At 35.3% G+C, this 25,393-nt stretch overlaps 1 protein-coding gene across 1 annotated transcript in view; it reads left to right on the top strand.

The window, feature by feature from the left end:
- Positions 1–4,308: 4,308 nt before the first annotated feature.
- LOC130245792 (zinc finger B-box domain-containing protein 1-like) overlaps positions 4,309–25,393 on the top strand; it is a 47,308-nt gene continuing 26,223 nt past the window's right edge. The window contains exons 1-4 of the mRNA XM_056478556.1: positions 4,309–4,408; positions 7,637–7,750; positions 25,007–25,094; positions 25,294–25,345. Of these exons, the coding sequence (XP_056334531.1) occupies positions 4,347–4,408; positions 7,637–7,750; positions 25,007–25,094; positions 25,294–25,345 (316 nt within the window). The 5' untranslated portion in view covers positions 4,309–4,346. The remainder of the gene's footprint in view (positions 4,409–7,636; positions 7,751–25,006; positions 25,095–25,293; positions 25,346–25,393) is intronic.

The raw sequence follows: 25,393 nt of genomic DNA, 5'->3' as shown, positions 1-25,393 counted from the left end.
ATACAACTGAACAAAAAGCAAGAAATGTTATTAAAAATAAAATACACTGTATAGATTATGAAACAGTCACACATTAAACAAATATTAAATAAATAAATACTTATATGAAATATTCTTTCTATTTTACTACTTTAAAGCTTTATAATTCTGGATTAAAAAAACGGGGTTTTAATACATTAAAAAAACATTTTTATACAGATTAAACTAATTATACCTTAAAAACAAGTTCAGGCCTGCATTTAAATATCAATAAATGTCAGTTATTGTCAATAAAACATTGCTCTTTAAAAAGTATAGATGGTATTCCAGTGAAAGACAAAGTTAATTATCCAGGCATTGTTGTATCAAAAGATAAGAAGAACTGAAGAACAGATTTGCAGATAACTTCTTGCCAATTTTGGACAAACACTAAAAAGAAGCTAAATATGTGGTTACACAAAGATTTGACTCTTGAGGGTAAAACTTTACTTTCTAAAGCAGAGGGTCTTTCACGTTTAGCTTATTCTGCTGCATCACTATATGTGGATACCAAGACAATTGATTAATCCTTGTTTAATTTTTTTATGGAAAAATAAGAAACACTATGAGAAAATTTGCAGTTTTGAATAATTATGAAAATGGCGGTCTTCATCAGTTTTGCTATTCTTAATTATAAATTCAAAATTAATTGAATTAATCAGCATCTTAAAAATCCTGCCTCTTTGTGGAATTTTATACCATTTATTTTACTCTAAATTAGGGGGTTAAAATTTTTTGCTCTTGTGTAATTATAACCATAAAATTTCCATCCAAATGATCTTTGTTTCATAATTGATGTCTGCTATCATGGTCTTTAATCTAGAAGCACAACTTTTCCCCATATAATTATTATATAATTTGGCACAACAGATATTTACTGTACAAAAATAAGTATATTTACTTTGATAATTGGGCAAAAAAATAATATAATTTATGTTAGACAGTTATTTTTGTCCCATTATAAATATCCAATTTAATCCAATTATTGTTTTTGGAGCAATCCCTTCTGGGATTATTATGCTTATGAAGGGGTAGGACATTCAGTCTCCCCAGGTTGTGCCACATCTAAATGTGCCAAAAACAGCTCTTGGTAAATTACTATTTACCACAAAGCCAAATAACAAAAATATCCACTCTCTATTTCAGCGTGAGATAATCAATTGTCCTAATGCTGTCTATTATTGGAACAGGCATATTGGTATTAACTGGTAAAGAGTATGGACTTTACCTCAGGAATTCCTAATGTACAGTAAAATCTGTGAAGTGTCTTATAAAATAATAGGTGCTATCCTACAAAGAATTTTATTTTTTTTATTTTTTACAAAGGTTATTTCTGAAGATTTTGATATAAATTGCTCCTTCTGTGATCACCAAACTGAAGATCTGTCTCACCTTTTGTTGTGAGTATACCAAAATGTTTTGGAAAAATGTATTAGGTATATTTAGTGGTTTAATTCCTGATGTTATGTTAAAATATGAAAATGTTATTTTAGGATATAACCATCAGAATGAACATCCAGATGTTTTTTTTATTTATTTAATCTTATTTTATTTTTGGCCAAATATTTTATACCCACGTGTAAATTTTGTAAGTGTAAACCGTTCTTTCAGATTTTTCTTGAAGAAAAACTGTGAATCTGTTTAAACGATACATTTCTGTTTTGCTCCCTGCCATGTAATGTGATATAATCTAATTTAAAGGTTTGATTTTGTTATAATAATAATAATAATAATAATAATAATAATAATAATAATAATAAGTTCAACATCATCGTTTCACCTTAATTATTAAATTTGTTAATAATTCTAAAACTCATTAGCAAGACTAATATCATACACCATGGTAAAAAGCACTTATATTTAAATTTTGGTGGAAAACTGAATCTAAATATTTAACTTAAGCGAGTATTTTCTGCTCAAGTTGAACTCATCCATCAAACCTTCACAAGGACCTTCTTGTCTGTAGTCCGCTCTGTGCACGTGCACCTGCGCGTGCACGCTCATGGAACGCGCACGCTGTCGCGAGAATGAGACGTGTTGCTATAACGACATATGTCCACACAACAGTTTTCACAAGCTAGTTCGCGAGGTAGGTGTGACATTTTGATAAAAAAAAAAGGTTGGTAAAGTAGCCTATGTTTTTGCTCAGGAAAGCAGTAACAATTAGTTTCTATGAAGAGATATTTGTTTTGGAAGATTTTGTAAACATTCTGACGCTAAAAATGTGAATAAAGTAAGACTATGTAAGTTAATGATAATTGTTTAAGCTTAAATGTTTGACAACAGAAATCCAACGTACAGAAACTGAAAGGTACTATTTCGATACATTGACTGTTTCTATCATAGTATTTATTCACGTAAGTTAAATGAGTAGACATATTATTTCAGTCATTTAGTGAACATTTTGCGTCAGGTGACATGTGGCTTTACGTTACTTGTTAAAAACCAAAGGTTAACATGACTAAATGTTTGGACCGAGATCTAACATTACTTTAATATATAAATATCTTTAAATATTTGTTTCATAGATTTCTTTGTAAACTAAGTTGTGGTTACTTTACTCTTGTTTTTCTTTTGACATATAACAAGTACGAAATGCTTACATTTAAATTCCTATTAAACACTTTTTCTCGAGATTTCGAGATTTTTCATTTCCTTAATTAATGACACGTTTAGATTTAACAAATAAACTTTAAAAAGTAAATAAAACGTGTGAAACTATTTATTTTCATTTTTACCTACTGTATTGTAGTATATATTAGGTACTGTAATAGGTTTTTATAAGCTATAAACATTGCTAGCGTTACTAGGGATGCTCTGATCAGGATTTTTTTGCAGCCGATACCATGTACCGGTTCCTTGTCATGGTTATCGGCTGATACAGAGTACCAAATCTGATGCTTTAAGCTTTGTAATGCACAAAGCACATTTTCCCTCTAAGTATAATACTTAAGTGAAGATCTCTCCTTGCCCAAGAGAATAAATTAAGGATGCTGTATATAATCCTTTAAACACGTCTCTTACAACCATTATAAGTAAGTATTTATTATATATTTATTATTTTTTAATCACCTGAAACTTGTCTATAGCACTTGTTCACTGCTGCTCTTATAGTTGTGTAAATTGCTTCCTTGTCCTCATTTGTAAGTCGCTTTGGATAAAAGCGTCTGCGAAATGACTAAATGTAAATGTATATATAAGTATATTATAAGTAATTATAGTTATAAGACTTGCAATGCAATTTGGGAAACATTGCAAATGATAGAGGTAGAATTCAAAATGCTTCAATCAAGAAAAGGTTTGGAGTGTATATTTGATGCATAAGTTAAAACGCAAACCTATAAATACATTACTTCGTTACTAAAAGGAAATAGGTCTGTAAACTACTGCTTACTGTGATAAGTATATTACAAGAAGTTATATTAATAAATATTGATGTTAAAATGTAATTTTTATGTTTTTTAAACATTTTTTAAATGCATTTAATATTATTTGTAAGTTTTTTTAAACATTTTTTATGTATCTTATATTATTTTTAAAGTTTGTAATCTTTTTTAATGTATCTAATATTATTTTTATGTTTCTTAACATTTTTTAAATGTAGCTAATATTATTTTAAGATTTTAAACATTTTTTAAATGTATCTTAATATTTTCAGCCAGGTTTTAGTGAACTTGCAATTTTGTCAAAAACACAGAATTTTCAGTTCTTATATGTAAAAAAGCCTAAATACATGCAAGGTCATTCAAATATTTTGCTAATCTCCAACTAACACAAGCACAGTCATTAAATGTGATTATCGGCCGATACTAATTTTCGGCCGGTCGATCGGAGCCTCCCTAATTGCTACAAGTATTGAAATACCTATACAGTTTAAATGGAGTATAAGAATATACACAATTAAAGTGTAGTTGTAGCTTAGTTGTGAACTCAGGTTGCACTTAAAGTATATTTCAGAAAACTAAAAAGTCAACTTACATTTGAATTTATTAGTATACTTGCTACATGAAAAATACTTCAATATGCTTGAACTTTGCATATAAGTATATAGGTAGTAAAATTTACTTCTTTTTTCTGTATTATTCAATGGCAGGTCTTTTATGTCAAATGTAGCCTGGTATTTGTTTTGTTACCTTGCTGTAACTATGAAATTATGATCTATTTTACCATTAAACTATGACACCATTACAGTGCTTTTATTGTAAAGGTTAATTCAGTGAAATGTGTCCTGTTATGCGCTGTGCATTTCTCACTCAGTACTCTATTTTCTCAGGACACTTCAGTGGAAATTACAGCCTGTGAAGCTTACAGTGTGATCAGAGAGCAGCATGAATTTAAACAACTTTGTGGTACTTCCCAGCAAGCCCAAGTCAATGAAGTTAAATGTCAGGTTTGAACAGTCGGTTCCCTTGAGTTCCTTTTCACGCTTCAGATTTTTCACATTATTAGCATGTTACACGTCGTGTTTGCAAATGGAAGCACTCCAAGTGTTTAGAGTAGTAGTTCGTTTTAGCAGAATAACATGATTTTGTGTATTCAGCTGAATCATTGTCATAAGCATATTGACATGAAATATTAAAATGTCACATTGGTTTCTGAAAGTCTGTACATTCAAAGCAAAAACTGTTTAGATATAATTTATTATATTTTTGTACTAGATGGTTAAGGATTCTATAGTTTATTTACAGTTGAAGTCAATTATTAGCCCTCCTGTTCATGATTTATTATTTTCTAAATATTTCCCAAGTGCTAGTTAAATGGAGAGATATTTGGAGAGAAAACATTTTTAAACATAATCATTTAAATTTCTTTTGTTTTTGCCATGATGACAGTACATAATATTTTCTTAGTTATTTTTCAAGATATTTTTATTCAGCTTAAATAGAAATTGCATAAAAAATAGCATTTATTTCATCAAAAAATACAGTACAAATTGTAAAATAGTGAAATGTTATTGCACCATAAAATAACTTAAAAAGTTGTTTATAATTTAATTTAATAATTGATTTTTATGATGCATTTTCAGCTTCATTACTCCAGTCTTCAGAGTCACATGATCCTTCAGAAATCACTGTAATATTAATTATTATTATTGTTATTATTATTATTATTGGTAATGGTAATAAAAGAAATAATGACTGGAGTAATAATTTAACTTGAAACTACATACAATAAGAAAGCAGTTATTTTAAAATGTAATAAATATTGGACCATTTTTTTACATTTTATAAATGCCACCTTGATGAACAGAATTATAAAAAAAAAAGAAAAAAAAAACTGACCACAAACTTTTGACCGGTAGTGTATATTACTTAAGGGACCTAATAATATTGACCTTAAAATAAAAAATAAAAATTAATTGCTTTTATTCCAACCAAACTAAAAGAAATAAGACTTTCCCAGAATAATAATTATAATTATATTATATATATAACATGACAGGATAGATTTAAAAAGAATAAAAAATTCACTGAGAGGCTAATAATATTGACTGTATGTATTTGAGTATGGTAAAATAAAGTAAACTATGACATATTATATGGCAAATGTCTGCATACAGTGGAGTGAGTTCAGGTTTGATTAACCTGGTTGACAGCAGAGACTACAGGCTGTATTTTTCTTATTCTGTGTTATATACTACTATGGATGGTTTTGTTTAATAGCCTACCAATTAAAAAAAATATCTATCAATAGTCATCTTATCAATATAAATTTATTCTAACACAAACGCTGAGTTTTTGTCAGATTTTATTGCCATTTTGTAAACATTGTAATTATACTTTGATAATAAGGTTATAATATGTTTATTTTTGGTCCCAGTTTATATTAGCCTTAACTACTGTGTACTTGCATCAAAATAATCAGCACAATGTACTTACTTTGTTCATAATGTATACCAGAACACTTCTAGTTCTCTTGAGGTCTGAAATATACAGTTCATGTCAGAATTATTAGCTCGCCTTAAGGTTATCCGCTGTCTACTACATACAACTAAACATACAATAGGAAAGCAGTTATTTAATAAATATTGAACAGTTTAACAACTTTTTACATTTAATAAATGCCGCCTTGATGAACATAATTACTTTTCTTTAAAAAAAACTTTTCTTAAAACTTTTCTTAAAAAAAAAAATCTCCAAACTTTTGACCGGTAGTGTATATATCTTAAGGTAGCTAATAATATTGACCTTAAAATTGCTTTTAAAAAAGTTAACTGCTTTTATTCCAACCAAACTAAATTAAATAAGACTTTCTCCAGAATAAAAAATAGCAAAAACTGTGAAAAGTTCCTGTTAAACATTTAAAAAAAGAATAACATTTTCTGATGGGCTAATAATTTTGACTTTAACTTTATGTATTTCAGTATGGTAAACTAAAGAAAACTGACACAAGGCAAACGTCTTCATACAGTGGACTAAAATCAATAAGAGTTTAGGTTTGATTAACCTGGTTGACAGCAGAGACTACAGGCTGACATTAGGGACGAACAAAGTATCGATAGTGTAAATATTATCATCCTAAAAGTTGTCTGAATTATTTTTAGTTGATGGTAATTTATTACATACTGTACCTTTTGGAAAAAGCAGTCTTTTCATAATTTCCTTTTTTAGATCTTATTTACTCTTTTTTTTTTTATTTGTGATTTTTTTTTCTCCTATTTTTGTTTCTTAGAGGATATGTTTGTTTTTAATTCATATATTTTATTTAATTTTAGTTCGAGGGGATAGTGGTAAAATAAGAAAACTAAGACTGTCTGTATTTTTTCTTATTCTGTGTTATATATTACTATGGATGGTTTCGTTAAATGCCAATAAAAAAAATCTTATCAATATGAATTTGTTCTATAACAAACGCAGAGTTTTTGTCATATTTTATCGCCATTTTCTAAACTGTAGTGATTATACTGTTATAATATGCAATATGTATATTTTGTATATGTATATTATATTTTGGTCCCACTTTCTAGTTGGTGGCCTTAACTTCTGTGTACTTGCATCAAAAAATAAATACAATGCACTTACCATGTTCATAATGTGTTGATGAACACTTCTGGTGCTCTTGTGGTGGGATATATACAATTATCAGCCCTCCGGAAATATTAGCCTGTATATTTTTTCCCCAATTTATATTAAACGGAAAGAAGATTTGTTTCCAACACATTTCAAAACATAATTGTTTTAATAACTAAATTTTTAATAACTTATTTCTTTTATGTTTGCCATGATGACAGTGCAGAATATTTTACTAGATATTTTTCAAGAGACCGGTATTCAGCTTGAAGTGACATTTAAAGGCATAACAAGGTTAATTAGACAAGTTAGGGTAATCAGGCAAATCATTGTATAACAGTGGTTTGTTCTGTTGACAATCAAAAAATAATTTTGACCTTGTTTTTAGAAAGTTAAAAACTGCTTTTTTTTTTAGCTGAAATAAAATAAAAAAGACTTTCACCAGAAAAAAAAATATAGGAAATACTGTGAAAAATTGCTTGCTCCGTTAAACATCATTTGGGAAATATATTTAAAAAAACACATGAGGGCTAATAATTTTGACTTCAACTGTACAGTGTTACACCATATTAATTAAGGCATAACAAATAAGTATTTTCCCCCCTCAGGAATCTCCGAGAGTTGCGTATGGAAACAGTGCAGCTGGATCAACATGCCAAGGAGATGGAGAGCAGACTGGAGGAGCTCAGACAGCGGATGAACCAGGAGAAAGAGGAGAGAGAGTGAGTAAAACAGCGATGGGAGGGACAGCTTGTTGAATTAATGAATGAGTGAGTAGATGAATAAATTAACCAGCCAAACAATGACTGTGACAGAGAGCGGCGAGATAAAAGAGGAAATGTAAACAATGAAACGCCGATGAATAGAACAGAAAAAACGTAGACCGAGATAGCAGGTGAAAGAGATTGCGAAGGTAGGTGTGAAAGCAACTCCAGCGAATAATTCTAACGCAAAATTAATATTCTGTTGGCGTTTGAGTTTATTCTATCTTCCTAAAACTTGTATGCTGCTGTTTTGTTCTTCAAGGCTTTTCTATACAGTGACAGTTTACAGTGACCACAGCTGTCAGACTCTAAAAAAAAGGGACAAGAAAACAACAAACATCTCCATAAAAGTCTTCCATATATGATGCAGCTATCCTGAAGCCATACATTATTTATTTGACAGGCACTTTAATCCAAAGCGACTTATGTTAGATGATACGCACGTTTTTGAACAGTTCATACATTTCCTGGGAGTTGAACCCATTGCTATCACCACGCTCTCTTCTCTTTGTATGAACTTTGTACGAATAACTGATCAAAATTTATGTTTCACTACTCAAAATGTACAGGAAATCTTTCCCAGAGAAAAATAACATCATAAAGGTTTCACCTAAAATTGATAATTGAGTCATTATTTAATCTATAAACTTTATTATTTGGGGTAAATATACAAATTATGCTTACCACAACTTTTAAGTTATCTATTTAAAGGGATGGTTCACCCAAAAATCTAAATGTACTCATTATTTACTCAAGCTCAAGTGGTTCCAAACCTTTTTGAGTTTCTTTCTTCTGCTCAACCCAAAAAAATATATTGAAAGCTGAAAACCTTTAACCATTGACTTCCATAGTAGGGATAAAAACCAAATACTATGGATGTCAATGGTTACAGGTTTTCTTCAAAACACTTTTTGTGTTCAACAGAAGAAAGAAAGACAAGTTTGGAACATGTGAAGGCTTATAAATGATGACAGAATGTTATTTTTTGCAAGGGAACTATCCTTTTAACTCTAAAACTTTAAAACTTTATGGGGATTTTAGGTATTGGTAATAATGAAACATTGTGTTTCACTAATCTTGGTTTATTGACACAGTACACTTGTGTACTTTGTCTGGGTTATATTGTTGTGTACTTAATGCAAATAGAGTTTCATGAATATTCTGTCAAGCAAGAAGACAATCAAGGCAAGGCAAGGCAAGGCAAGGCAAGGCAAGTTTATTTATATAGCACATTTCATACTCAGTGGCAATTCAAAGTGCTTTACACAAACAGGAATAAAAGAAACAAGTACAAGAAAAATAAAAACAAATAATAAAAATGGTTTAAAAAAATAAAATAAATAAGCATAAAAACAGATAAAATGTGTTATAAAAGAATGAAAAAGAAGAGAAAAATAAAAAATCAGTCAAAGTTAGGATTTTATTTTTATTTTTTTGCAGAACCAGACTGTAAAATTCAACCAAAGTCCTTCAGATTTTCATGTAAACGTGCAATACACAGCCAAACAATAAATAGTAACTCTATATTGAAAAAAAAGTTAAAATAAAATACTTAAAACAAAAACATAATTCACTCATTATAGACTGGAGTAAAGTTCATTCATTCATTCATTCTTCCATCCATCCATCCATCCATTTATTCATTCATTCATTCATTCATTCATTCATTCATTCATTTTCCTTCGGCTTATTCCCTTTATTTATCAGGGGTTGCCACATTGGAACGAATCACCAATTTATCCAGCGTTTTACACAGCGGATGCCCTTCCAGCTGCAACCCAGTACTGGGAAACATCCATACACTCTCATTCACACTCATACACTACAGCCAATTTAGTTTATTCATTTCACCTCTAGCGCATGTGTTTGGACTGTGGGGGAAACCGTAGCACCCGGAGGAAACCCACGCCAACACGAGGAGAACATACAAACTCCACGGAAATGCCAACTGGCCCAGCCGGGACTCGAACCAGCGACCTTCTTGCTGTGAGGTGGCCACTGAGCCACAGTGTTGCCCATAATTAATTAATGATAATAATTAATGTTAATTAATAATAATAATAATTGTTTTCTAAGAAAAAAAAAGCTTGAGATTCATTCCACAACCATGGAGCTTAAAAGGAAAGGTGGATTTACATTTTATATGATGATATAAAGGACACAAGTTTACTTTATTTAAATGTGACTTTGTATATCGACATTAATTCGTCTTGACATTTGTCATAAAGTGTCAATCCATCAAATCCAGTGCATACATGCTTTCTCAGGATATAGGTCACGCAAGTGCAGTGCCTTGAGGAATCAAGCTGACATATGTAGTTAAATGTCGAGGCCAAAGACTTTCAAAAGTTATCAGAGAAGAACTTTATGTCCCCAGCATCCCTGGCTCCAGTTGCACATCCAAACAGTTTTGTTCTATTCAATAGACTTTTGCTTGCATTTGATGGGTGTGTGGCGGCACGGTGACTCAGTGGTTAGCACTGTCGCCTCACAGCAAGAAGGTCACTGGTTCGAGTCTCGGCTGGGTCAGTTGGCATTTCTGTGTGGAGTTTGCATGTTCTCCCCGTGTGGCATGGGTTTCCTCCAGGTGCTCCGGTTTCCTCCACAGTCCACATGCACATTCAGAATAGGTGAATTGAATAGACTAAATTGTCTGTAGTGTGTGTGTGTGTGTGTGTGTGTGTGTGTGTGTGTGTGTGTGTGTGTGTGTGTGTGTGTGTGTGTGCGTGTGTGTAAATGTGTGTATGGATGTTTCCCAATACTGGGTTGTAGCTGGAAGGGCATCCGCTTCATAAAACATTTGCTGGAATAATTGGCAGTTCATTCTGCTGTGGCGACCTCTGAAATGGAGACTAAGCAGAAGAAAAATGAATGAATGAATGAACAATGAGAGTGTAAATACATTAGTTTAGAAACATGAAATGATATTGGCACATTTAAAAAAAAAAAATATGTAAATGACCGGCTTATGGTATACAATACCAAAACACATATACAATAAACATATATACAGGGTTCCCATGCTTCTTGAAAGTACTTGAATTTCAGACATATGAATTCAAGACCTGGACTTAAAGTACTTAAAAACAAACATAGATCCTTGAAAGTGTTTGGATTTAAAAATGAATGGTGTCATTTCAACAATTTTAATGTGCTGCTTTCAAAAACTAAACAAAAAAACAAAAAAATGTAAAAATCTTAAATGTAAATATTAGAACTATGACAAACTATGCATTTTGTAATTTTATTTAGAATTGTCATTTGAATATTGCCAGTATAGAATTCAACTAATTGTATTAAAGCTCTTTGACGATGTTTGTCTACATTTTTGAAAATGTCACATTCAAAACATCGTCATTTGTTTTAAGGTAAATGTTAAGTGTAAGGTAAATGTTAAGTACATGAAAGACTTTCATGGTGTTATCTATGCTGTGGGTGTGAATTAATGTGCTTAATTTAAAAATTATAGAAAAAAAAATTATTTTGGTTTCCATGAAAGAGTGGGAACCCTGTATATACAGGCCCAAAACCAGCCTGGTGAAAGGGATGATTCTTTTTTCTCAAAAACTGGACTTTTTTTGCAGTTATTCGCCTCATTTTCTAATTAATTATGAGGTTTGAATTCTGCGTTTAAAGAGACCTTTTTAACACTATTTTTGGCTGGATAAATTGTCATCATTACCAAACTTTATGTGCCAAAAACATTTCCTAAAGATTTAGAATAAAGATTTTTTTTATTCAAATTTTTGAAATATTTGTTTAATGGAGAGAAGATTTTTTTTCAACAAATGTCTAAATATAATAGTTTTAATAACTCATCTCTAATAACTGACTTATTTTATCTTTGACATGATGACAGTAAATAATATTTGACATTTTTCAAGACACTTCTATACAGCTTAAAGTGACATTTTAAGGCTTAACTAGGTTAATTAGGTTAACTTGGCAGGTTAGGGTAATTAGGGAAGTTATTATAAGTAACGATGGTTTGTTCTATAGACTGTCAAAAAAATGTGCTTAAAGGGGCTAATAATTTTGACCTTAAAATGGTTCATAAAAAATTCAAAACTGCTTTTATTTTAGCCGAAATAAAACAAATAAAACTTTCTCCAGAAGAAAAAATATTATCAGACATACTGCGAAAATTGCCTTGCTTTGTTAAACATCATACGGGAAATTAAAAAATATATAAAAAATTCAAAGGGGGTTTAATAATTCTGACTTAAACTGTATATATACAGTGCTTCCCACACATAGACTTAACTTGGGTGGGCTGCCCAGGTATATTAACGTCCGCCCAAGTATATTTAGTGACACTTTATTGTTTACTATTATTATGATCCTTTTACACTTTTTTTTTTATCCGCCTAAAATAAACAAACATCTGCGAGCGATTAAGTAGTGGCAAATCTTCTCTCCTTTACCCGTGTCATACTGCTCGTTCTGTGTGTGAGAGACAGACAATCTCACATTCTCTACAGACCCACAGAGACCTGCACCTTTTTGCGTCGGACAGAGTTTCTAAATCTACTAAAATGCCCGGGGTTTGGTTTTGCTTTAGTTTTCTAAGCTGTCGTTAATTTTATGCGCACAGCCGTGAGAGAGATATTAAATAATTAATTTTTTAACTAACACGTTTTATTCTTGTAATTATTAGAATTTTTAGAGATATTGTCTGTTTTTATTCCATTGTTTTCTGTAATTTATTTCTCATTTGCTGTATATTTTTATTAATTTGATGATGTCCATATATTGCATATTTTATACATCTAAAATACTTTATTAGCGTTTTTAAGAGAAATAGCAAAAAAGAGAAATAGTGGATGTTTATTTTATTTATTTCAAAAGTCTTTTAACCCATTGAAAAGAAAAAAGGTCAAAACAGATAATAATTAAAATAGTGTCAAAAATCAAATTATATTTAGTTTGTCGCATATAGTTAAATATGTGTTGCAATCGGGCCACCACCGCAAGTATATTTCAAACCTGTGTAAGCAATGAACCGCCAAATTATCCAGCATAATTTTTACGCAGTGGATGCCCTTCTAGCTGCAACCTATCACTGGGAAACATCCATGCACACTCATTCACACTCATATATTCAAATCAATTCACCTATATTTGTATAGCGCTTTTACAACGTAGATTGTGTCAAAGTAGCTTCACACAGAAGATTATAGTAAATTGAAACAGTGTCAGTTCAGTTTTCAGAGTTTAAGTTCAGTTCAGTTTAGCTCAGTTCAGTGTGGTTTATTATCACTACAGAGAGTCCAAACACTGAAGAGCAAATCCAACGATGCGCAGCTCCCGAACCATGCAAGCCAGTGGCGACAGCGGCAAGGGAAAAACTTCACCAATTGGCGAAAGTGAAGAATTAAAAAACCTCGAGAGAAACCAGGCTCAGTTGGGCATGACCCTTTCTCCACTGGCCAAACGTCTTGTGCAGAGCTTCAGTCTACGCGTGGAGAAGCTGGACGTCAACGAGACTCGTCTGTTCCTAGAGCATCACAGGAGTCAGTCTCATGCTCTCCACTCCTCCATGACCACCACAGCAGCTGCTCAGGATACGGCCTGGTCCAGGATTATTGAAACCTTGGGATCGTCTCGTCGCTGGTCTTGGATCAAATCAGTTGCGCTGCATAGTCTGAGGGCCTCGGAATAAGTATCCCCAGGTGGAAATAAGAGAATAAAGAGAATAATTAGCGTAGCTGCTGTTCATAGTGTATATAAATGAGATGCAGAAACCTGTGTAAAGCACATTCATGTATCACACCACTAAGTGATGCACTGAGTGTATGCTTTACTAAAAAGATAGGTCTTTAATCTAGTTTTGAACTGCGAGAGTGTGTCTGAGCCTCGGACATTATCAGGAAGGCTATTCCAGAGTTTTATATACTTTGGACAATTTAGCTTACCCAATTCACCTATAGCGCATGTCTGAACTTGTGGGGGAAAACAAAGCTCCCAGAGGAAACCCACTCGAACAAGTGTAGAACATGATTAAAACTGATTAGCTGAAGTCACGCTGAAGCGACAACCAACAGAGGATCCCACTTGTTCATAAACCTTCTTCAATGGGTTATTTTCAAAATGTATGATGGCATGGTATTGACTCAAATGTATGGGACAAATTCTGGATCTTGTGGGGTGGGACTATCGAACCACCCGAATATCCACCGAATGGCTACGGGCTTGATATATAATAATGTGAGAAGGAGGAAAGAGCAGTATATATCCTAGTATACGGTATGTAAAAGTGGCTTGACAGAGATGCCTTTAGCTTTTAAAGCTGATGGTCACATGGTGTAAGCAGCGTCTGGTCTGCTCTGCAGGTGAACTCGGGTGATGCTTTGACTTCAGAGCGATGTGCTGTGATGGGATCAGCATAGCCATCGAGTGGAAGGAAATTGAGTCATCTCGGCTCCAGCAGCTCCGCTCTCGCCCCGCCGCCATGCTTGTCTTCCCATTTCTCCCAAACAAATTAAGATTAAGTGGGACCCTATGCCAAAACGAGGAAGGCAGGAAATTAGTTTTCTGTCAAAATAAAAGAATAGGAAAAAATAACATCAGTAGTTATTAATTTGATGTCTCTCTCTCTTTCTCCGCTCAGGCTAGCCCCCTTCCTTCAGCTCTTCATTAATAACACTAAAATGTGACCTGTGTAGGTCCACCTCATGAATTTATAGTGGCGGCCGTTTTAGGCGTACATATAAGCTCATAATTCAACAGGCGAGGGAAACACTACTGTAATGGGCTAGATGCAGTGAGTACATCATATTCTCATATATATGTTATTTCAGAACAGATGCAAACATCTACGTGGAGTCAGTCAGGATGAATTATGAAGAGAAAACATGAATGTATCCGTAATTTAGCATATTTGTGCCTAGCGAGAACGGAAACAATAGCAGAAGTTGTACCAATAACACAAGGCAGCGTTTTTTGCTAATCAGTTGAATGCAGCAACAGACGAGATGTCTGCGAGATCTAAGTCGTGTACCGGAACTGTCATATTAAGGGATGTAAGCGGCACCGTATCTAAATTACGATTGCCTCCATGCGGACGTTTTTAAATAAAACTCTTTCAGATTAGCTGTTATCGGGAGCTATTAATCAAAGCAGAACTTCTGTTGCAGGCGTCGTGCTGGGAATGGTTGATGTTATCTTCCTCCATGCTCAGCCTGCTCACTGTTTATTATGGCGAAGGCAGGGGATTGAAGGGCCACAGGTGAATTCATAAGAGCAGATGGGAGCGATAGGCTTTGGCCTTGTGCTCTGTGGGCGTCAAAGCTGTGATTACAAAGTGGACCACTTGGACAGATTCGTAGTTACTTAGACTTTCTTTGATGTCAGTCCTTTCAAAGCTAGTCATTAGTTTGCACTGTGATTTTTTTTTTTTTTTTTTTTTGGAAATTAATACTGTGTTCACAGGGCTTCATGCTGATATTTAAGAGCAGTGGCCTTGATACCACTAAGGGGCCGTTCACACAGAATATGTTTTCCTCTTCTCTTTTTTTAGACACAGTGTGAAGCCAAAGACTATAGAATACACAAGTCATGTCATTTGTATAGTTTTTAATGGGGAAAAGTGTAATGGTCAATATGGTGAATAAAGCCCCGCCTGCTAGTACAGTAGCCAATTGCTATAGACTGATGATTCTCTGGAGGAGGGGCTCAGACCAGACTTGTGTTTATTTTTTTTTCGACGGCTTCTCATTCATTCATTCATTTTCTTTTTCGGCTTAGTCCCTTTATTAATCAGGTGTCGCCACAGCGGAATGAAGCGCCAACTTATCCAGCACATGTTTTACGCAGTGGACATTTACGCCCTTCCATCCATACACACTCACTCTCGATCAAACACTACGGACAATTTAGCCTTCCCAATTCACCTGTACCACATGTCTTTGGACTGTGGGGTAAACCAGAGCGCCCTGAGGAAACCCACGCGAACACAGGGAGAACATGAAAACTCCACACAGAAACGCCAACTGACCCAGCCGAGGCTCGAACCAGCGACCTTCTTGCAGTGAGGCGACAGCACTACCTACTGCGCCACTGCGTCGCCATGACGGCTTTTGGTGTCAGCAAATGCAGTGGAATCTCAGCGAACACTCTTGCTTCACAGACATGAGAAATATATCCACATAAAGCTCCACAACTACACTTGAAAACAAAAGTTTTTTGGTTTTGTAATCTGTATGGAACGAATGCGAGATTCAGTCCGTCCTGTCAAATGCATATCACATGACAGCAATGAATCAAACTCAAAATTGTAAACAAAGAGTTGCTGACATTTTTGGAGATTTGCCATCAAGTCCAAGTTGTAAATTACTTCAAAAGAGCAGCGGCATTGGACGAGAGATTATTCAGAGGATGATAATGTGTAAAACGGACATAATTGAGGTTGGTGTCGTGATCTCGTTCCCTATGAGTGCATTTGCGCATTAGCTTGGGCAACCTGAAAAAATGGTGGTTTTGTTTGATTCGATTGTTTAGAAATGAAACTTATGAGACAGATGTTATTTAGTTTTATTGGTGATGTTAAATATGTAATGTAATCGTAAGCTTGTCAAACAGTTTTGGAGAATTTGATGTTTCAAATGCCCAAGCATACTGCCGAAAGGCGCTTCAAAGATGGCCCTGGAGTGAAATAACTTGCCTTAAAGGGACTTTGGTGAAGAACTTCAACTTTCAAAACGCAGTGCAGCTCATCACTGTTAAGTCCACAATAGGGAACCAATCACTGATCCACAAACATTGGAGGCGGTATCTCGCATTTTTAGATGCAAAGACACATTAGATGTGAATGAGCCCTAAAGGAATTGAGAATCATTCATCCATTAATTTTCTTTTTTGCTTTTTGTCTCTTTAATAATCTGTACTATAGATTATAATATTTATTGTCCCTTTGTTAATCAGAGGTCGCCACAGCGGAATGAACCGCCAACATATCCACCATATGTTTCACGCAGCGGATGCCCTTCCATGTGCAACCTATCACTGGGAAACATTTATTCACGCTCATTCATATACATACGCTACGGACAATTTCACTTACCCAATTCACCTATACCACAAGTTTTTAGACTTGTGAAGGAAACCCACGTGAGCACAGAGAGAACATGCAAACTTCACACAGAAATGCCAGCTGACTCAAACTTCTTGCTGTGAGGCGATTGTGCTACCCACTGCGCCACCATGCTGCCCAAGGAGTAGAGATTCAGATGTAAATTAATTTTCATTATTAACTGTACCATTTGTAAAAATCGCGACAGCCTTATCGTTGTAGATCATAAGCACATATACTGTTTTATAGCCTCACTACTTTTGTAACAATCTAGTTTAATGGTTTCCTTGACATATGAGGCGATCGTGCTACCCATTGCGCCACCGTGACACCCCAAGATTGTTCATTTTTAGGTATTGTTAGTAAACACATTAACTAATGGACAACTATTCTACCATACAACATATTAACAAAACAAATTACATTTCATTGCTCATTTAATGTATTTAGTACATTTATAATATAATAAAACCAACAAGCCTATTTTGGCTTAAAGAAAAACTACCGTCAGCAGCATTAATCAAAGACATGCTGTGCAACAATGGGCTCTTTTGTGTCTAACCCTATTGCATATTATTTGAAGAAGTCCATTCAGATGTGACATTCATGGAAGGGGACTATTTACTGTAAATAAATCATGCCTCATGATTTACTGAGCTTCGTAATAGTCTGTTTACCGAAATCTTATACTATTTTTGCTAAAAAAAACATGTTTTTACCCTCTGATTGTCTGTGTTGTTAGCAGATTACATTAACCTTATCATCATCAGCTCTGCTTTATTTATTACCTAATTTGAGCTGGTTTATGTGCTGAGTTAGACATTATGAAAATGAGCCGCTGCACCTGCATGCATATTGTCAGTAGATCACTTGGTGCTTTTACAGGACCTAATTTATCCTGTTTAGTAAACGTAGCCCATATGCTGAGTGTCCACAAAGTGTTTTAAACCAGCTGGAAATATCCGATCTTCTTCTGAATGCTTTTGGAGGTGCAACATTTAGCTAGATTCATGATAAACAAACAGTTCATTCCTACTGTAGCATTGTTTTTCAAATCAGTGTTGTTATGAAAGTTCCGAGATGTTGATGTTTGGAGATTGTTCAAGTTGTTCAGGTTGGTGATATTTGTCTCATCTTTTCTGCTTTGTGGATTGGATGACTGGTTTAGAAGTAACAGTGATAAGTTGAAAATTCACCAACTTTTGGTGACCAGAAAGCTATGCCAAGTTCACAGCACTCAGAATGAAATAGCCACACCTCACTCACCCTGCTGCTGGCAATATGCATCGTTCCCATTGCAAATCATTAATAAATATGCTAGCCTCAGGAAATTAACTGATGGGCACACTGCCATATAATATTACAACAGATTATTTTATTCAGATAAATGCAGCTCTTTGGAACTTTTTTGAATACTTAGAAAAGTATTAAAAGTCCTGTAAAGTGCTTGGAAATATGCATTTTTTATTTGAAATGTGAGGTAATGTGATGTAATGTGAATACAGGGCAGGACATAGAGTGAGAGGGCAAATGGCCTTTTGTTTTATCACAGCTCTGCCAGTGAGAGTGGTTGAGCTCAAGTGCATCAACTGAGAAGCAAAGAGAAGCGTCTTTTAGGGGGCGGGGTATGTCAGATGGTAGAGAATATTTGATTGGTCAGAGGACTTGATGAGAAACAGAAGTATGAGGTAATGTCAAAAAATTGTTGATCCATTTGGGCGGACGTGGCAAACCGCACACTTTGGATGTTTTTATCAGGTTTATATCTTCTAAACAGGAATTTGTAACTGTTTTGGAGCACACTAGCTTATACTGTAGATATTCTGAAATTAACATACTGATACAAACATCTTAATAATTTTAGGCCCTGTTTACACTTATACGTTTTAGTTTTAAAACGCATAACTTTTGCTACGGTTACGCCTTCCGTTCACACTACCCCAGAGTTTTCGAGCCCTGAAAATAGAGCGTTTTGAAAATGCTGAAGAGGCTGTTTTGGTTTTCAAAACGCTGCTGCTTTGTGTCAGTGTGGATGGGGAAAACGGAGACATCTGAAAACCGAGGCTGCAGACATTTGCCTCAATACTAAGTGCACAAAGTTCATTCATGTATCCTTTATTTGTAAGTTCAGACTTTGCAAGTTTGATATTGAAAACAAACTACAGAGGACACGTCGGGTAAATCTTTCAAAGGGAACAGTGTACTTTATAATGTCATTCACCTCACCCTGCAGGCTACATCGTTTCGCACTCTTAAAAACAAAATGAAAACATCATATAAGGAAATGCCTTTTTTCATTTTGATATTAATAACTTAACAGACAACATAAATGTTGAGACGTCGTGTAGCTACATATTTATATGACCATCATCTTCACTGTATGCATATTTATAACAAAACGGAAACTATAAAATAACTGTCTCCTTTCATTTTCATTGAAAAATATGAAACATACCATGTTTCTTTTGCTGAATATCAGATTTAATAATCAATAATGGCAAACAGTTATACAATAATTTTATACAATATAAGAAATAAAGGCAAGCAATTACTCAAATGCGAAGAATCACGTGGTTACTTAAATTAATAAATTAACGTATCTTTGTGGCGGCGCAGTAGGTAGTGCTGTCGCCTCACAGCAAGAAGGTCACTGGTTCGAGCCTCGGCTGGGTCAGTTGGCATTTCTGTGTGGAGTTTGCATGTTCGGGTGCTCCGGTTTCCCCCACAGTCCAAAGACATGCGGTACAGGTGAATTGGGTAGGCTAAATTGTCCATAGTGTATGAGTGTGTATGGATGTTTTCCAGAGATGGGTTGCAGCTGGAAGGGCATCCGCTGCGTAAAACATATGCTGGATAAGTTGGCGGTTCATTCAGCTGTGGTGACCCCAGATTAATAAAGGGACTATGCCGAAAAGAAAATGAATGAATGAATGAATGAATGAACTTATCTTTGTGCTCACCCAAAACACATTACCTGGGAATAGATTCAAAAGACAGAAGAGTCGTTAGATAGAAACAAGATGAATTAAATATCATTTTTAACAACTGAGATGAGATCCAGCAGTATATCCTCCATGAACTGTCTGACGTGCGCTGCTCTCACCTGGGGAGGTGTGCTCAAAGCATTCACTGACTGCCTGGGGCCCAGGCGTCCGCATGCACTGCAGCACATACCAAAGTGTATGCATACCAAGTGTATCACGTGCGGTTACGTGATTTGGGTTCTTTTCAGAAATGCCGGATAAAACATCAGTCTGGTTGTGGATTGTTTTCATTCTAAAACGCCATTTTAAAACTAAAATGGATTAATGTAAACGGGCCCGCACAACTCTTTTGAACATTCTTGAGCAGCAAAATCAGCATATAGTAAGGATTCCTGAAGGACCATTAGGGCTGCTGAACACTCCTGCCACCACAGGAGTAAATTACATTTTAGCTTGATTTAACACAAGGTCAGATGTGCAGTAGCGTAACCCCTCACCTGTCCCATTGCCGCAACAGGACAGACTGGAGTAGCAGTAGAGCTAGCTGCATGTCTGTGACCCTGACAGGAGATAAGTGTTTGTCTTGTTGGTTGGCACTCAGTGTGTGCGCGTGATGGTAATCTGCCAGTTGTTAGCACAACTGCCACGTTGCCTGTGCATTTCCCCATAATGCTGACAGGCAGGCTTGAGCGTGGTTAATCCCCATCCCAAACGCCCGTCTCCATCAGACTGATAAAGGCCAGCACATAAACAGCCCTTAATGAGAGTGGACAGCACAGAGGAAGTGTCCTCTATTCCTGCTGGCCGCTTCCAAAGACTCTGACTTTCTCTGTCTTTTAGAATATCAGATGATTTTAGCAGAGCTGCTGAGCTGGGTATTTTTAGATGCATGATCAATTCAGAACTTAATTGGCGGTTCATTCTACTGTGATGACCCCTGATAAATCAGGTACTAAGCTAAAGGACAGTGAGTGAGTATTCAGAACTTTACATTTTTCTCTTGCTTAGGTTTAGGAACAAACTATTAAGCTGAAGTATTACCACACTGCTGCCTTATTTTAAATATGCATATTTCTCAATAAAATTTGTAAATTTATGATTTTTGACTTGAAAAAAAAATTTTATTTTTAATTTTGAACAATAAATTATTAGCTTTTTACAGCAAGGATGATTTCCACTGACAGGAGATGAAAGTGACAGTGGAGATTTTAGCATGAAAAATTATTCTTAAAGACTTTAACAACAAAACAATACTTATTTGTATGTAGCATTTAAAAGTTAACACATAATAATAATAATAATAATAATAATAATAATAATAATAATAATAATAATAATAATAATAATAAATACACTCACCGGCCACTGTATTAGGTATACCTGTCCAACTGCTTGTTAACGCAAATATCTAGCCAATCACATGCCAATCATCCAGCCAATCACATGGCAGCAACTCAATGCATTTCGGCATGTAGACATGGTCAAGACGATCTGCTGTAGTTCAAACCGAGCATCAGAATGGGGAAGAAAGGTGATTTAAGTGACTTTGAACGTGGCATGGTTGTTGGTGCCAGACAGGCTGGTCTGAGTATTTCAGAAACTGCTGATCTACTGGGGTTTTCACGCACAACCATCTCTAGGGTTCACAGAGTATAGTTAGAAAAGAGAAAATATCTAGTGAGCGGCAGTTCTATGGGCGCAAATGCCTTGTTGATGCCAGTGGTCAGAGGAGAATGGACAGACTGGTTCGAGCTGATAGAAAGGCAACAGTAACTCAAATAACCACTCATTACAACCGAGGTATGCAGAAGAGCATCTCTGAATGCACAACACGTCCAAACTTGCGGCAGATGGGCTACAGCAGCAGAAGACCACACTGGGTGCCACTCCTGTCAACTTAGAAAAGGAATCTGAGGCTACAATTCACACAGGCTCACCAAAATTGGACAATAGAAGATTGGAAAAATGTTGCCTTGTCTGATGGGTTTCGATTTCTGCTGCAACATTTGGATAGTACGATCAGAATTTGGCATCAACAACATGAAAGCATGGATCCATATTGCCCTACATCAATGGTTCAGGCTGATGATGGTGGTGTAATGGTGTGGGGGATATTTTCTTGGCTCACCTTTGGCCCATTAGTACCAACTGAGCATCGTGTCAACGCCACAGCCTACCTGAGTATTGTTTCTGACCATGTCCATCCCTTTATGACCACAGTGTCCCCATCCTCTGATGGCTACTTCCAGCAGGATAACGCGCCATGTCATAAAGGGCCAATCATTCGGATCATGGATGTGCAGCCGACAAATCTGCAGCAACTGCGTGATGCTATCATGTCAATATGGACCAAATATCTGAGAAATATTTCCAGTCCCTGTTGAATTTGTGCCACAAAGGATTAAGGCAGGTCTGAAGGCAAATGGGTGGACCTAGTAAGGTGTACCTAATAAAGTGGCTGGTGAGTGTATATTTTTTATTAAAAATCATTTTACCAACCCAAACATGATAAAATAAAAACTTAGCTCTCTAAATTTGCAATATTTTTTTCTAAATGGCTAAATACTTTTGGGGCCACTTTATAAGGTTGGGTTGGTTATAGTGTAACCTACCGTAAATAATAACTGTCACTGTTTTGCCCCAGAGCAACACGCGTAACCTTAAGATAGTTCCACAGGGACTGCCTCTATAGTTAGGATTCGGTAAGTCACACTGGCGAATGACTAAATTAGTAATTAGTTAAAAGTGCTTACCCTACTTCCTCTGAGAATGTGAACTCATTGGGCTTCTGGTACATCACCTGCCACCAAGAGTTGTACACATTCCTCTGGGCTTTTGATAAGAACACAAAGTCATTACAGATACTTTAAAAGCATTTTCAGGCATAACAAAAGCACGCAGAATTATATCGTACAGACAAACTCGCATAACATACTTTTCCATCCTCTGAACACACTAGGGCTTGTGGCTCTACGCCAACATGACAGCCCATCCTAAACAAACGGCCTCCTCCGCAATCACGCTGTGAATTATTTACACTGTTGATTTAATGTGGCAACCAAAACAACAAATCAGAAAACAAACGAAGTCGACCTCCGTCTGTGTATCTCTGAATTATGTAGGGCAAAAGCTTTCATGTGCTGTTTGTGTTTGTTTTCCTCTATTTGGTGTGTGCTTAATTAAAAGTTACCAAGTGTTTCTGTTTCTAGTTTATCTTTAGTTTTTTTTATACAATATATTGACATTCAAATCAAACCATGCTGGAGTGCATTTCTGAAAACCATTGTTAGCCAACTAAAGTCGCAAGTTCCTGGTTGTGTTCTATTCCCAGTTATCTTCCCTATGTCCTATTCCTTTCGAACTTTGCAACATTAAAGGGAGTTGAGTGGCGAAAGGGAGAAGGGAGTTGCATGAAAAGGGGAGTTTAGGTTCAAGCATGCGCTGATTTTTTAAATAAGTACACACAAAACAACACACAGACGCAGAAGAGAAAGACAGTGCCTATGTTTGCATGGACATCAGTAATTAAATTATTTGCCAAATTATTAATTTGTCGACTTTAAATGCAGTTTGGCACTTTCACTTTCATTCAAGAACATTTCATGCATGCCCCCCAAGACAAACAAGATATTGGATGTGAGGAACTGCTGTAAGGAGTGTAGTTTAAATTGGAATGTTTGATACCGCACAACGAATGGGGAGAAAAAAGCCTTCGCATTTCTCTGTAACTTAGATTCACACGGTAGGTAGCATCAGTAAACCGTGTGTGTATAGACTATCCTGTATATATATATATATATATATATATATATATATATATATATATATATATATATATATATATATATATATATATATATATATATATATATATATATATATAAAAGCTAAGTGATTTTATGTTTTTGAATAGAATATGAAATATTGTAAATAATATTTGTAAAGGAAATATTGGCCTTATACAGTATGTACGTTTACATATTTTTCAATTCATATGGAAAATGAGTGCATGTATTTACCACAACTAATATAGAATTTAAAAAAAAATGCGTGTGCACAAAAAAATTATGGATTTTTTTTTTCTTAAGTCGTTACTCCACCCCATTTAGAGCGTCATTATGGACGTTTTACGTTATAATGAGTTGTCGGTTTAAGCGATGGATCTGTGACAAAGCAACTACGGTTTTGGAAAACACTCATCACTACTATGATGGTTCAGCCACGAGTTATGTCATTGGTTGGGAAATACACCCCTGGCTAGTTACCAGGGTATTGCTATGTAGTTGCTAAGGTGTTCTGATGGGGTTGCTAGGATGTTGCTTACTGCCTGAAGTCTTGCCTTTAGATTTGGCTTCTTCAAAGGGGTCCTATTACACTTTATACACTTTACTTTTATCGTGTAATGATACTGTTTGTGCATGAAATAAATATATACGGTCCACCACAAGTGGATTTATTCTGAGTACTCCCTTAAAACTCCTGTGTGCTTTTGTGTGTGACCTTGTGTGTGTGGCAGTTAATATATGATAGAGAGCTATGTTGCACAGCCAGATATCTCTGTGTTATCTTCATTCAATTCTATTAATTTTTATTTCTATAGCGCTTTTACATTGTACATTGTGTCAAAGCAGCTTAACATAGAAGTTCTAGTAAACTGAAACGATGTCAGTCCAGCTTTCAGAGTTTAAGTTCAGTTTGGTTCAGTTCAGTGTGGTTTAAATTTCACCGCTGAAAGTCCAAACATTAAAGATCAAATTCATTGATGTGCAGCTCCACAAGTTCCAAAACCAAGTAAGCCAGTGGCGAGGAACAAACTTCACCAATTGATGAAAGTGAAGGAAAAAACCTTGAGAGAAACCAGGCTCAGTTGGGGATGACCATTTCTCTTTTGGCCAAACCTCCTATGCAGCGCTGCAGTCTAGGCGCCTGAGGCTGGAGAATGCTGGATGTCCATCATGGAGAGCTGCAGGTGTGAGTAGGTCACTGGCTTGATTTCAGGCTGGCTCACGGGATCAATGAGGAGACTCGTCTGTCTCCGCGTCTGAATGCGGAGCTACATGTCTGTGCACTTAGAAAACTGCTAGATAAATTATGTAGATAAAGTGTTTGGTTTTTATAACCCATTGCAGTGTTTAAATTAGAGACTTTTTTTCCATACAGGAAGATAGGAGCGTCTCGCTGGCGTTCTGGACAACCTGGGGTACTTGCCCCTTCATTTCAGAGCATCAAGATGAACAAGGAAAACAGGGTAAGTCTTTTCTCCTCAGACATCATCGTTTCATACTGTCCAACCTCTCTATGAGATACCCACTCTTAATCAAGCAGCCCTCACCTTCATCCATGCTAGCGATTATGCAAAACCTTGGACATACTGTCTAGAATTAATGCATGAATGATTTCCTCATGGTTTTGGTGATAATGCTGTGTTTGAAATATGTTTTGGGCAGCTCTCTCCAGGCAAGATGAAGATTAGAGTGCTGAAGGATGAGCCTGTGCCAGGTGGGTGGACTGGAATCAGAGATGTTTTTCCCTTTTTTTCCTCAAAAT

The sequence above is a fragment of the Danio aesculapii genome, chromosome 18 (genome assembly GCF_903798145.1).
Source record: "Danio aesculapii chromosome 18, fDanAes4.1, whole genome shotgun sequence".
In the NCBI taxonomy this organism is placed as follows: domain Eukaryota; kingdom Metazoa; phylum Chordata; class Actinopteri; order Cypriniformes; family Danionidae; genus Danio; species Danio aesculapii.
The sequence above is the reverse complement of the archived record's forward strand: the minus strand, read 5'-3'. Positions and strand labels throughout refer to the sequence as shown.